The 15,445-nt window shown below is 34.8% G+C and overlaps 1 protein-coding gene across 4 annotated transcripts in view; it reads right to left on the bottom strand.

The window, feature by feature from the left end:
- Positions 1-15,445, bottom strand: part of VPS13C (vacuolar protein sorting 13 homolog C) — a 171,404-nt gene that overhangs the window by 76,389 nt on the left and 79,570 nt on the right. For all 4 annotated transcript variants that reach the window (XR_004625605.1, XR_004625604.1, XM_034660891.1 and 1 more), the window contains 8 exons: positions 11,586-11,694; positions 7,877-8,013; positions 5,971-6,127; positions 5,273-5,352; positions 4,671-4,730; positions 3,941-4,103; positions 2,257-2,373; positions 886-989 (listed from right to left, as the gene is read on the bottom strand). Coding sequence is in view for 2 of the 4 variants with exons in the window: in XM_034660891.1 (XP_034516782.1) it covers positions 886-989; positions 2,257-2,373; positions 3,941-4,103; positions 4,671-4,730; positions 5,273-5,352; positions 5,971-6,127; positions 7,877-8,013; positions 11,586-11,694 (927 nt within the window). In the remaining 2 variants the exon portion in view is untranslated. The remainder of the gene's footprint in view (positions 1-885; positions 990-2,256; positions 2,374-3,940; positions 4,104-4,670; positions 4,731-5,272; positions 5,353-5,970; positions 6,128-7,876; positions 8,014-11,585; positions 11,695-15,445) is intronic.

The raw sequence follows: 15,445 nt of genomic DNA, 5'->3' as shown, positions 1-15,445 counted from the left end.
ATATTCCCTTTCCCAGTTTAGGGAAGTTTTCAGCCATTATTTCTTCAAATAGATTTTCTATCCCTTTCTCTCTTCTCCTTTGGGGATTCCTATAAGGTGGATATTATTCTACTTCACGTTGTCTCATTGGTCCCTTAAGTTATCATCTTTTTTTTTTCTCTGTGTGGGTAAATTCCATTGTTTTGTCTTCCAGCTCACTGATCTGTTCTGCTTCACCCAGTCTGCTGCTGAGCCCCTCCGGTATATTTTTTAATTCAGTTATTGTATTCTTAGGCTCTATGACTTCTATTTGGTACTTTCATATATTTTATATCTCTTTGTTGAAGGTCCCATTCTATTCATCCCTTCTTCTCCTGAGTTTGGTAAGCATCACTATGACCATTACTTTGAACTCTTTATCAGGAAAATTACTTATCTCCAGTTCATTAAGGGTTTTTTTGAGGTTTGCCGTTGTCTTCATTTGGACATATTCCTCTGCCTCCTCATTTTGCCTGATTCTCTGTGTTTGTTTCTATGTATTAGGTGAAAGAGCTACCTTTCCCACTGAAGGAATAGCCTTGAAGGGGACATGACCAGTAGGGCCTAGAAGCACAATCCCACGTGGACACCAGAGCCAGGCACTCCAGGGGCATCTCCTGTGTATGGAGTGGATGCCTGCAAGCTATAGCAGCAAGAGTACGTCTTTGCCTCTCCCACCCAACTCAATGTGGCCCTTTTATCTTCTGTTGTGAAGGTGCTGTTTATCTAGTTTTCAAGACTTTTTCAGAGAAAATTATCCCATCTGTAGCTGTAGAATTGTTATGGCTGTAGGGGAGGTGAGTTGAAGATCTTCCTACCCTGCCATCTTGAACAGCCTTCTTTTCCTAAAACCTATTTTTTAATTACCTTTTTGTGAATGGACAGCAAATCAACATTTGTGATTACTATATCCTTAAGTCTGGCAAACATGTCGGTCTGCTTTGGCGTCATAGAAATAGAGGCATCCATTCCTATGGGAAATATAACATTTACAAACTTTTTACCCAATCCAAGTGAACCAATTCAGTAGTATTTAGTCAAGTTAAAAAATACACTACCAAGATAGGGAACAAATAAAATTACTATTACACATATTAGAGGTATCAACTTCTATGTATGAGATGCCTAATAAATGTTACAATATCTTTAAGTGCTACAGGTATTTCATACCTAAAGTGGAAATTTTAAAGACAAAAGAAACTGAATTTCAAAGAGAATTAATCGCAGGTCTCCAAACAAATATCCTGTGCATTGGCAAGATCACAAGTGGTCACAGAGGAAGACACACACTATTTCTTAAACAGCCATCTCACAAGCATTTATTATGAAAACTAATGCTCTGATAATTGAGCAAAAATGAATATAATTTGATGAATAAATATTCATTCTACAATAAACTCTATCTAAAATATAATCTTTCTCTCCAAAAAAATTTTGGTTATTCTCATAATTTCTAAAGGATGATTTTCTAAAACAGCTCCTCAGTAAGAGAATGCCTATAGCTAAGAACCAGTAATAAGCTCAACCTAATACCATGCCACCCATGAAATACTTAGTAATATTTGTTGAACAGTATTTATTTTTTAATTTCTCAAGTGCTTACTATGTACCAATCACTTTTCTAAATATATGTAAATGTGTATATAATCCTACAAACAATTATCATAACTATCACAACAATCCCATGAATAATTATTACAACTACCTCCATAGGGAACTAAGATACAGAAAGGTTTATTAATTTCCTCAAGGTCAGCTAGTAGGTGTTAGAGCCAAAACGAGAACCCATGGTACAATATGAACCGATCTTTTTATCAAGCTGCTGATGAGTAACACAAAGTTTATTTTAGGTACTACTAGTCTGATGCTATACATGTACAAAAGACAAGGGAAATAAACACAGTAATGTTTTCTTTATTTAGTGAGCTGTTGTGGCATTAATTTCTCAGTTTAAACTAAGGTCATATTATTCTGAAAATACAAAAGGAACATAAGCGATTAAGCCTTAGATTTATTCTAAAATTTGAAAAATACATAAGAAATGTTTCATGTCAGCTGTGAATCATAACAAATTCACGTCTCACATTTCAAAGTACATCTTTGAAAAGTTTGTGCAAGTCTTCAATATAAGTAAACAAAATGATGACTCAAAAGAAATCTGCCATATACAAGCTCACTCTTCCTAGAGGTCTATGTAAAGAAACAGAAATACCTACACCAAGGAATATCATTACTTACCACGTATTCTAATATCTGCAATGTTACACTTCCGATCACAGACAAAGATATTAAATGCATTTAATTCAGCTATGACCTTTAGATCAAAAACATCATCTTGAGAAATACTGCTGGATACTGAAAAATAACAGAAACCTTATGATTAGCAAAGTGCAAAGATGATATAACACACTAAATAATGTAAAATTCACAAAAAGTACATTATGAACTAAGAAGAATCAAAAAGGTTTCCATTAAGATAACATATAATTAATATGGATTTTGACTCAATTTTCAAATGCCAATCAGAAACTAGCATATTCCCCTCCAATTTAAGAATAAAGGCAACCTTTAATAGCACCCCGAAAGTTCAGTTTGCTACAAGGAAACTTTCCTATAGTTTTTCTTCTGGGAAAAAAGATTTAGGTCTATGAGACATAAACATAAAGGACTAAGATTAAAAAATACAAAAAAACTTATAGTGTGTGTGTGTGTATAAGAATCATAATCAAATAGATTTCCTTAATCTACTTTGGTCCAAGTATTAACTGATAAATTTAGAATATATTTTTCTAGAGATCTGTCTTGCCTGAGGGAAACAGACCTTTTCCTATAATACTGTAAAAGCACAGGACATCAGTCCTTAATCACCAAGGAGATAACAGGGTTTTTTTTTCCCCTTAAGATGTAAATCAAACCATAAAAACTATAATGAAACCATTAAAATCAACTACATAGCATAACTGGAAGACCATTTCCTTGGATTAATAATTTTTGTAGTTTATTGTGAACTTAAACAATGCTCTTTCATTTATTCAACTGTGTGTGTACATGTATGTATTTATGTATGTTATATAAAGAAGCATTTCCACAGACATTAATATAGCAAGTACATTAAAGACAACAAAAAACTCTTTAACTCTAGTTTATAGCAAAAGTATTGCTCTGATCCCTGGTTTAAAAAAATCTGATCCTTAGATCTAATATTACTAAGGGTTTTATGCTTTAAAGGTGTCAATAATACAGATGTCACTCAAACACGTAATGGTCTGAAAATTAAATTGCTAGATGTTAGATATTCATATCATGTAATATGAAAGAAAAATAATTTAAATGACATTTGGCTTAAAAACAGGTGCATGTGCACTCAGATTGACTTCATATCTAATTCAAAGCACAAGCCATTTGCTTGCAGAACATCCCATATCTGTGTGTGATTTAAACTCAGTTTGGATAGAAACCAAAGTGAGTCTGTCTCTTCCATGATCTTCTTCTTCCTTTTGTGCCCTGCAAAGCATTTAAAATTGTCGAGCACCAGGTAGGTTTACGTGACTGACAGAAATGGGCTTCTGTACTATGCCTGATTGTATTCATATTTTAATTCCTTCCACTCTCACTTGCACTGAAGTGAAGGCTGCAGAGACATCAATGCAATGTACGTACAACTTTATTTTCCATAAATGATAGACAGTGAAATCAAATACAAATACATGGTTAATATTAAAAATTTATTTTAAATCTCTCACAAAATTATCCTCTCCCTACCGCAGGGAAAAATTTGCTTTCTTTTGAAACGAACTTAATCTGTCAGAGCAGCTGTAATATTAAGGTGCTAAATATTTGTCTTAGCTTGAAAGTATAAGTAATCATATGATTATTAAAACTTCAGACAGAAAGTACTAGACCATAACTCAAAAGTTAATACCAGCTTTGACAACGATACTTCTGGACTCCCCTACAAGTGGTTTCAGCTCAGATTCCTTCTCAGAAGAGGAAGGTTCAGAGGATGGAACAGCAGATGATAAAAAATCCATGAAGGAAAGTAAAGCTTCCAAATGAAGTACTAAGTCTAAGGATGAAAATGAAACCTAAGAAAATGAACAATTAGAAAGACAGATTTCAGATATGGTGACATTTTTATGTTAAGCTTCAACATATACAAATAAGTATATGTTGAAGAATAGTTCATCTAAGATCAATTAAAGTCCTTTTTTTTAAGGAAAAAAAAACAACTCATTCTTACAATGTTAATCTCAACCAGACATTAAACCAACACTCTGCCCCCTCTCATGCCCAACTCTAATTCTGACCTTAATTGGTGGGTTTTAAGGAAAGATAAGGGACGTATTAGCAGGACTTAGGTCAATCACATTTCAGATGGGTCCAAGGCAGACTATACAAGCTCAAATGTATTGTAAGCAATATCTGTACTGAGCCATGCTTTTAGCTTCATCCTTAATTTTATTCTCAACCTAAAGCTGACATATAATTCAAATGCTTAATACTTCCATCAACACTAGGCCAAATAACCATGCATAAAATTCCCTTAAAAAGTATATTATTTGTTGGTGAGAATGAGGAGAAAGAGGATGGCTATAAAGCTAGATTTAATTATTAATATAACATTGCCTTATAGTGAATTAGAAAATATTTACCTTCAGTTTCTGTTTGGTATTGTCATAAATGGTTTTAAATTCTGGTCCATCACTGTCTGCCTAGAAATAGTGGAAGATTAAACCACTGGGTTGAAAACACTAATAATTCACACATTGAAAAGAAATATATATATATACACTCACATAGATACATATACATGTGCATACACATATATGCACATATATATATATATATATATATATATGTTCTCTACTTTTCAAAGTATGCTATGAAACACTATAAACCTATTTCTTAACAGCAAAGAGGCATGTGCCAAAAAAACTGAAGCATTTCTCACATCCTACAGAAGCAAAAACTCAAATTCCTTATCCTATTTAGGAGTAAATGCTAAAGGTAGGGAAAAATGCTAGCATATCTAGATTATAACAAATTTGCTTTGGATTACCACAGAACTTTGTACACACTCACTTAGTCAACAATATAAGGGTAATTCAAAAGGTTATTATTGGATGCTTGCATACTTTACTACAATCAATGAGCTTAGAATGAAAATTTGGGGGTAATTGAAATATTAAATACAGGAGAATTATATAACTTCATATATTCAAATATTAAAGAATCCCAGAAGGAAACCAGGTACCTTTGTCAGTGACATTTTCAGCAGGGGCTCGTCAGTTACATTAGAAGAGTTAATAATGTGAAGCGGCTCTCCTGCAGAGTCTAAAAATAAAAAACACAGGGCAGCTCTAGTAAGTCCTTCAAACATTTCAAATGTATTTTAAAACGGAATTTTACTCTATATTAGTCATACCTCAATAAAAGTGGCTTTAAAAAAAAAAAAGAAACTCCATTAAAAAAAGTTGGAAAAAAACAAACAAAAAAACCCAGCACCAGTCAATTATAACTTTTGTAACATCTGTGTGATGGTATTATTATTTGAATAAATCAGAAAGAATATATTGAAGAACAAAGCTATAGAATACATAAACTAGGGATTTTTCTCAATATGTTCACTTTACTAAAAGTTACCCCATAGAGTTCCTATAAACTTTAAACATCCATAGCAACTTTAAAAGTTGGCTTAATGCACATTAGAAAGTGGATTTGAATATATTCTACTTCATGCTAAATATAGATATATATTTTTTGATATATTCTTACTTTATGGTAACTCATAGACAAGAAATTTTTAAAAATCAAATTCCTTTTTATCAAGGTAATAAATGTAATTAACTAAATAATTATGGTAACATTAATAAATGTGCTTACTACTGACAAAAATGTAAGGAACATTGCCTATAACGTGAATAATTTACACAGACTATACTTCACACTTACCAGTGAACTCAAAGCATCGCATACTAATTTTTTTTAGATAAGCTTTAGCAGTCAGGTCATAGGGTTTAACTTTAGCTTTCATTCCAAGCTGCAGGACGTTTAGTTCATGTAAAGGCCTTCCTTTCTTTTCTGCTTTTTTCATCAAAGTAATCACAACCTAGAAAAGGCCCAGTATTACCACAAACAATTCCACTTCTATATAATGAAGGTAAGTCAACAATTTCATAACCATCCAGAGTGATATAATAAAAAAATTCACGCAATGTAAAGGTGCATACTACTATTTGTGCCTGAAAAATGGCCTAGTGTTATATACTTTGGAAGGTACATTTCTTTGAATTATTTTTTAAAGATTTCATGTATTTATTTGAGAGAGAGCGAGAGCACAAGCAGGGGGAGTAGGAGAGGGAGAAGCAGGCTCCCCGCAGAGCAGGTACGTTTACTTGTTCAGACCTTTGAAACACTGTCACTGTATTCAAGTGATTGTCAAGATGAAATTTTAAAAAAACAAAGTAGTTCTGCCTGATTCCCAGAAGTTCTAGTCTGATGGACAGCCTTTCAACTGGAAGTCTATACGATAAATGGTCAACTTTTATCCTAAGGCAAGATTTCTCAAGCGTGACACCACTGACATTTTGGCTGGATAATTCTTTGTAGTGAGGAGCAGACCTGTGCACTGTCGGATGTTTAGTGGTAACACTGGCCTCTACCACTAGTTCTTGGCAGCTCCCTCTCCCCAGATAGTGACAACCAAAAATGTCTTCAGACAGTGTCAAGTATTGGCCTGGGGAGATGCAAATTGCCTCCCTTACTTCCTGTGTGCTCAGGGCATAGTATTTATTATGAATGATATTAAAAACCGATTATGGGTTTCCTATGCACATATGTTAATGAAGCCCATTTACAAACAGAATGATTCATCTATCAATGTTTCAATTATTAAAGCTTATGTATCTTTAATAACTCTAGTATTAACCAGAAAAACAGTAAAGTTTTACAATGAAAGAAATTAGTTGCAAAGCATATATTTCAGATAAGAAAAGTAGAACCCATTTATTCTAAAGTTTATTATTTATTTTTAACTCAGAATAAGAACATAACCTCTACCATTAATGACAAAGAGATTTTGCAGGAAGTTCTTGCAAGTCCTTTTATCTACGATATTTTGTCATATACTCACACCTTAACCCTGCCTCAGCCCCTTTCCTGATCCCCTTTTCTTAGACTCTACTTACTCTTCCTTAAAAGCTCATCTCAAATGTCACTTCCTCCAGAAAATCTTCCCTGACACTCTCAGCCTGCTTAGATGCCCCCTGCTTACTTTCACAGCCACAAGCTTCTCAGGCACATTTTTAATGGGAGCACTTAAAAATTTTTATTGTTTGTTTTCTTGTTAGAGTTCAGAGTCTCTGCCTTTTAACTCTGTATCCTCAGCACTTAGCACATGCAATGAATATTAATGTGTGAATACAGAAGAGGAAAATCCATTTAATCTTTCCTCAAAGATCTGCAAATGGAAAGCAGGTAGTGGTAATATAACATTTAAAAAATGTAGACATACTGTGTTTTATTCTATCAAAGGTTTCTAAAATTTGCAAAGGATTTCTCTGTCACTACTTCCCTTTCCTGACTTAATTATAGAAATTCAAAGCAAGCCACATCTCAAGCACCCTAAAATCATTTGAAAAGCAGGACATGCTACCATGTTCTCTATGAAATATTGTATACCGCAAATATAACTCATCTTTCATAAACTCTCAAATTTACCACAAACTGTACTGCTACATACAAATTATAAATAGCCTACTTAAAGATTTTTTTCATCAATAATCTACAAGTTTTAGTAGAGGTAATTCCAAATATCTACTATTTATTCACTTAACAGAAACAGATGAAAATTACACACCTCTTTGATTTCAAAATTCAGCAGCACATTAATGATGTCTACAGATCTCATTTCTTCCACTCCAGCTATTAAAGTACCTTGGGAAGCATGTACATCTTGTTTTGCTGTAGAGGCTTCAAGTGGCCCTTTAATTTCACCTAAACATGTTTAAAAGAAATTCTTTCACTTCTATCCACACATTTTTTTCCACAAATACTCACTGAGGACATGTATGAGTACTCTGGACCTGTGTAAGCACTGAAAATCCACAAATCAGTAATACATACCTCCAGCCCCTTAGAATGCTTACAGTTTAGTAGAAGAGACATATATATTTAAAATACAAACAAACAAAAGAAGCAGGCTATGCCTGGTCACATTAAGTAGACAAATGTTAATAGATTATAGAAAACTGCAGAAAATATAGGACATGAAATTGTTATGGGGAGGTCACAAAAAGTCTCATGAGGGAGTTATCGTTCAGGTAGTGTCAGGACCTCCTCATACACAGAAGACATCCAAGAATAAGATAAGAGATTGCGGGAAATTGCAAATAGCACATCATGATAGGTTTTGGAAACAGAGTTTGATATGATTAAATCATGAGGAGAACAACAACAGTTAAGGCTAGAAAAGAAAAAAAAAATGGGAGGGATGGTTACCACCTCTTACACCATAGAAAAAAGCAAAAGCAGAGTTATATGAAACTGATATTGTTGTGCTAAAATTCACATCCTCAGAAATGCAATAAAATTGCTTTCTAAACTGTAATATACAAAACTAATAATAGCTGTTACTTGCTAAGTGCTTACCTTGGTGCTGGTCACTATGTTAAGGGCTGTATATGGATTGTCTCATTTCATTCCTATATCAACCCTTCAAGATAAAAACTTTATTGTCTTCATTTCACAGATGAGCAAATTGAGGTTTAGACAGATTCAGGATGTTGCCCAACATCACACAGATGCCAGATGGTAGAGTCCAAACTCACCAGTCTCATGATAGCCTTTACTCTCAACGAACCCTCAATAACATTACATTAGTTACTAATATTATTGGAGTTAACATTATCTATGATCACTAACACAAGAATCCTGTACCATAAGCCATACCAGAAAATCATATGGAAAACCACTGCTGTCAATTATTAACTCTGAGAAAGAAATACATACGATGAGGTTTCTTAACTATCGCCTTATTCCAACACTGTTAGAGTGTAATCCAGGGGAAATAATTCTAGCAAATACTTTGCTTTTACAAAATAATTCCTGGAATAGGCAAAGATTTCTTAAATAATAAATAAAAAGCACTAATCACTTTCAAAAATGATATATTGGAATACATTACAATTAAATAATTCTGCTCATAAAAGACCCATTAAGAATGAAAAGCAAATCAGAGATAGGGGTAGGATATTTCTATGCCTAGATCAACACATATACATACAACACACACAATGAACAAAGGGCTCAGATCCGGAATGAACAAAGAACTCCAATATATCACTAAGGGAAAAAAAAAAAACTCAATAAAAATAATGGTCAACACATATGAATAGTCATGTCATAGAAAAGGATATCCAAATGGCCAGTACATATATGAAAAGGTGTCAGTTTCATTAGTAATCAGGGACTAAATAAGAAGCATAGAAATACTACTGCAGGGGTGCCTGGGTGGCGCAGTCATTAAGCGTCTGCCTTCGGCTCAGAGTGTGATCCCGGCGTTGTGGGATCGAGCCCCATATCAGGCTCCCCCGCTATGAGCCTGCTTCTTCCTCTCCCACTCCCCCTGCTTGTGTTCCCTCTCTCGCTGGCTGTCTATCTCTGTCAAATAAATAAATAAAATCTTTAAAAAAAAAAAAAAAGAAATACTACTGCATATCAGCCAGGATGGCTAAATTTAAAAATAACCATACCAAGGACCAGTGAGAACGTGCAACACCTAGTACTCTCATACATTGCTGGTAAATTGGTACAACCATTCAGAAAATCATTTGGTATAATATGGCATAAGTTACAGAAGCTAAACGTAAGCCTAACAAATGAACCTAACATGTAAAGCTTAGCTATACAACCAAAAGAAGACAGTATATAGCAAAAGATATGTATAATAACATTCATAGCAACTTTATTCAAGACAATCAAAAAATGGAAACCCAAATGTTTTCCATCAAAGACAGAATGGATAAAATAAATATTAATGCATTCATATGATGGATATGCACAGCATTAAAAAGAACAACTACAGCTACACACACAACATGGAGCAATCTCCCAAACAAAATAATGACTGAAAGAAGCCAAAACCTGAAGAGTAAATTCTGTATGACTCCATTTACGTGTAATTCAAGAACAGGCAAAACTAATCTGTGGTATTACAAATAAGGATGGCAGTCAATTCTGGGTGGATTTGCAGGCAGGGTGGGTGTTTGGTACTGACTGAGAAGGAGCATAGGGAGGCCTGCTGGGGCAAGCTGAAAATGTTCTATATATTAACCATGCTGATTAATAACTATATGGTATAGCTATACATAAAAATTCACTGAATTGTATACTTAAGATATGTGTTCTTGACTATTTGTGCTCTGTAATATAGTAAAAAAGTTTTTTAAATAATAAAAATATAGTGAGATACCATTTTTCACTTAGCAATTTAGTGAAAATTTTAATATAGAAAAATGAGCTGGCGGGACTACAAAATTAGTACAAGTTCTAAAGGGAGCAACTGGCAAGATGTGTCAAAAATGTTCCTTTAAATTAACTAAATTCATTAACTTTACATATATTAATAAAAATTAAATACCCTTTAATCAAGTAGTCCTGGTATTTCCCCTACAGATATAGGTGCACTTGTAAAAGTGTATGGACAAGGATATTCAATGCAATGTGGTAAGAGTGAAAGACTGAAAACAATCTGGAATGTCCATCAACACAGACTTGCTAAACAAATTATAATACTTCAAGAGAATTTACTACCAGGCAGTCATCAGAAAGAATGAGATAGACCTATACATAGTATATTTACAGATACAGAATGAACACCAAGATAAGCTGTCATTTGAAAGAAAAAAGCGAAGTACAGAAATACACACACATATACACATTTATTGGATATTGCCATTTGTTTGAAAAAAATGATTATATGTCTGTGTGTGTAATATACATATATAAAACAGTTTCAAAAATTAGGTCTGGTAGCTACTTTGCCTTTAGGTCAAAAGGCCATTGCAACTAATAATTTAAATTCTCTGAGTTTTTATTTCAGTACGATTTTTCAGTATTCTCTTTGCTGAGGTGTAATTTATCAAATGTTACAATTCTTAAAGATATTTTACCATAAAACCTAATTTAAAAATCAGATTAAGTATGCTACCATAGCCTACCACCAACTTTGAATATTTTTATTTGTATACATGCAATTTCAGTAATTATTCCAGGAATCCACCAGATTTAAAATGTCTCTTTATGGTTCCTTCTAACTTAATGCAACTTAGGAAAAAAGTTCTGAATCTATAACTGACTGTTGCCATAACTACAGAGAGTCCATCAGCTCTAACTATAGTTTTATGCAATATTTATTCAACAAATAAACATCCTCTTTGTTTTCATGGTAATACAAATCACAATTTGTAAGTATATATTTGTTTATGTCATTTTCATTGTCTGTCTCCCCTACTAAATTGTAACATAAACAAATACGTGTACTATGCCACCTACTGTCGGTCTCTTACCTGTCTTTCGTACTCCTGGTTTCATTTTATTTAAGTCTTCAGTAGCCTCGCCAAGATTTTCTGCTAGTATTCTAAATAAAAGATTAAGATCTTCTTGATTGAGATTAACCTGTGAAATATCATTAAAAGATAAAGATATTTCATTTTAAAATGAAACAATTTTAGGGGTGCCTGGGTGGCTCAGTTGGTTAAACGTCTGCCTTTGGATCAGGTCATGATCCCAGGGTCCTGCGATTGAGCCCCATGTCGGGTTCCCCTCTTGGTGGGAAACCTGCTTCTGCCTGCCACTCCCCTTGCTTGTGCTCTCTCTTTCCCTGTCAAATACATAAGTAAAATCTTAAAAAAAAAATTCCTTTAGGGTCCCTGGGTGGCTCAGTAGGTTAGGCATCTGCCTTCAGCTCAGGTCATGATCCCAGGGTTCTAGGATCAAGCCCCGAATTGTACTCCCTGCTCAGCAGGGAGTCTGCTTCTACCTCTCCCTCTACCCCTCCCCTTGCTCATTCTCTCTCTCTCTCAAATAAAATCTTTTTTAAAAAATTTCTTTAAAAATTGATAAACAAAATGGAACAATTTTAATATAGAAAATAAACTACTATTTATAAGACACTGAAGAAAAAATTACCTTAACACTGAAAAATTATATATTTACTATGCACTCAAGTATTTCACTACTTACTATATTTTAAAATTTTTGGTTTCAAAGATAATAAAATGTTTGGAGAAAAAAAATGTGATTTATAAATCAGTATTAGTTCCATCAACTTAACTTATATAAACTACAGTGAAAGATAATAATGATGAAAGAAATCAGAACATTAAAAAAAGTGACAAACTCAGAAAAAACAGAAATTCTATATTTTTAAAAATAGCAACTCCAATGAAATAAAAAGGCTATCTTCAATATAAAAAATAAGCTTTTCCCTAAATGCTGTAGGTGTACTTAGATACCCCTAAAATTAGAAGTACGGATATATAACATATAAAATGAGATATACTAATAAATAATTTACACACAGATCTCTGCTATTGTGTACATATGGCAAATTTAAAAATTAAGTAATGAAGAGGGGTCCAAGATGGTGGCATAGGAAGATCCTGAACTCAACCCCCATGTACACACTAAATCTACAACTACATTTGGATCATTTTCCTGAGAAAGACTTGACTCCTGACAAACTGCTCTTCAAAGCAAAAGATAAAAGGACCACACTGAGATGAGCTGGAGAGAGAGAGACATGGTCTCCCAAAAAAGCCCACCCCCAGTGTGGTGTCACACAAAAGGGAAGGATCTCACCAGAGAGGTGTTTCTCATGGAGGAGTGAGGAGTTGGTGCTCCCCATGGGGTACTCGTGCCCCTGAGATCTGCACCACAGTGAGAAGCCCCCAGAAAGTCTGGCTTGGAAAACCAACATGGATGACCTCCAGGGGTCCCAAAATGAGATTCCCCTCTTAAATGGCTTGTCCCAAGATTCAGTGAAAAAACAGTAGCTTGAAAAGCACCTAGACTATATGTGAGGGAAATCCACTTGCTGATCTGGGGGCACTGGCCGAAAGAGCAGGAGACATGTGAAATACTTCTGGGAAACTGACATGCTAGCAGAGCCACTGTTGCACTCTCCACATAGCCCGCTAGCATAGACAGGAAAGCTCAGACCCAGCACCTTCCCAGAGCCTTGCTAGGATGAGTGGGAGAGCAGTCATGATACTTGCTGAGGCTGGAGTGCACTGGCAATTGCAGTGCTCCCTCGCAACCTGGCTGGGCCAGAGAGGAAAACTGCGGTGGAGTTCTCCCACTTCCCAGCTAAAGTTTGCAAGTGCAGGCAGTTGCAACACGCCCATGGTTGGAGCTGGTGAGCGGTGCCGGCATTCTCCCACTCCTAGCCTACAGTCAGTACACAGACATATAAGGCACTAGTCTGTTTTGCTGCTGAAGCTCATGGGCACATGCAGTCAAGACATTTTCCCACTGCCTTTCTGAAGCCAGTGAGCATGCTCTGTACCCTACACTCACAAGGTGTCCTAAAGCCAGCAGGGCAATGCACAGACAGCAGACTGAAACACATCCTCGGTCTGTGAAAAAGACCTATTCACTCAACCTTGAGCATCAGTCTAAGGGACAGACTTCAGGTTTCCCACACATCTAGAGATTAAGGAAGAGCTTTCAGAGTATGAAAGCAGGGAGACAACAGCCTTGCACATCCCCTTGGCCTCATCATAACTAGACAAGACTTTCCAGAAAGGAGTTCATACACTCATTTATACACCAATGCAATACATCAATTTTTTCAGTTGTTGCTCAATGGAGACCTCCAGATCTCCCATCTTGAGCCCAGCAGGGATTATGATCGCAGTCTCATAAGTCTGTATACATTTGCATATTTTAAAAGCTGTTGCCTGAGGGTCTGGCTTCCAATCAGCCTGAAACGAGGTGCTAAATAATTTTCCTCCCCTTGGATCCACTGACAGATCTTGGTATACTCTAAATAATAAGGGCATACCAATAATAATTCAGGTGGCTTAGACAACTACAACAGTTCAAGAGACAACCACAAGCTATGGCAAGGTTGAAGGAGAAGGATGATCACCTAAACAAGGCCATTCATGCAAGAAAAAAAATGAAAAAAGCACCTATTTTACCTAATATACAGGAACAAACACAGAAAGTCAAGCAAAATGAGGAAACAAGCATTTTCAAATTAGAGAAAAAGACAAAACCTCAGAAAAACATCTTAATGGTATGGAGATAAGCAATCTCTCTGATAAAGAATTAAAGTTATGATCATAAAGATACTCACAGAACTCAGAAAGAGAATGGATGAACACAACGGAAACTTCAACAGGAGATATAAAATATAAGAAAGTACCAAATAGAAGTCAGAGAACTAAAGATACAAAAACTAAACTGAAAAATACAGTAGAGGGGTTTAGCAGCAGACTGGATGAAGGAGAACAGATAAGCGAACAGGAAGATAAAGCAACAGAACTCATCGAGACAAAGCAACAACAACATTTTAAAAAGTTTTTAAAAATGAAGCTGTCTTAAGGGACTTTGGGGACAACAATGAACAAAAGAACATCAACATTACAGAGGTCTCAGAGGAGAAGAGAGAGGAAAGGGGCAGACAACTTTTTGAGGAAATAATGCCTGAAAACTTCCTTAACCTAGGGAAGAAAACAGACATCCAGGAAGCCCAGAGAGTACCAAAAAAGATAAATCCAAGAAACACTACACCAAGACACATTATAATTAAAATGTCAAAAATTAAAGATAAAGAGAGAATCTTAGCACTTCTTAGCAGAAACTTTACAAGCCAAAGAAGTAGCATGACATACTCAAAGTACTAAAAAAAAATTTCCAACCAAGAAAACTCAACCCAGCAAGTTTTCATTCAAATAGGAAGAGAGATACAGTGTTTCTCAGACAAGCAAAAGCTAAAGGAGTTCATAACCACTAAACCAGCCTTATAAGAATTCCAAAAGAGACTTCTTTAAGATGAAAAGAATTGGCACTAATTAATAAAGAGAAAACATATGAAAGTAAAAATCTCACTGGAAAAGGGAAATATATAGTAAAGGTAGTAGATTAATTACTTATAAAACTACTAAAAATGTCAAAAAACAAAAGTAGTAAAAATAAAAGATGTAAAAAGTGACATCAAAAACAAACTCTGTTGGGGGGGAATGAAGAGTTTGGGATGTGTTCAAATTTAATTGCTACATTTAAAAGAATGAAACCGGACCACTTTCTTACACTACATACAAAAATTAACTCCAATGGATGAAAGTCTTGAATATGAGACCTGAAACCATAATGATCCTTTAAAAAAAAAAAAAAAGGTGTTAAGCTCCTTAATACTGGT

The sequence above is a fragment of the Ailuropoda melanoleuca genome, chromosome 5 (genome assembly GCF_002007445.2).
Source record: "Ailuropoda melanoleuca isolate Jingjing chromosome 5, ASM200744v2, whole genome shotgun sequence".
Lineage (NCBI taxonomy): Eukaryota > Metazoa > Chordata > Mammalia > Carnivora > Ursidae > Ailuropoda > Ailuropoda melanoleuca.
The sequence above is the reverse complement of the archived record's forward strand: the minus strand, read 5'-3'. Positions and strand labels throughout refer to the sequence as shown.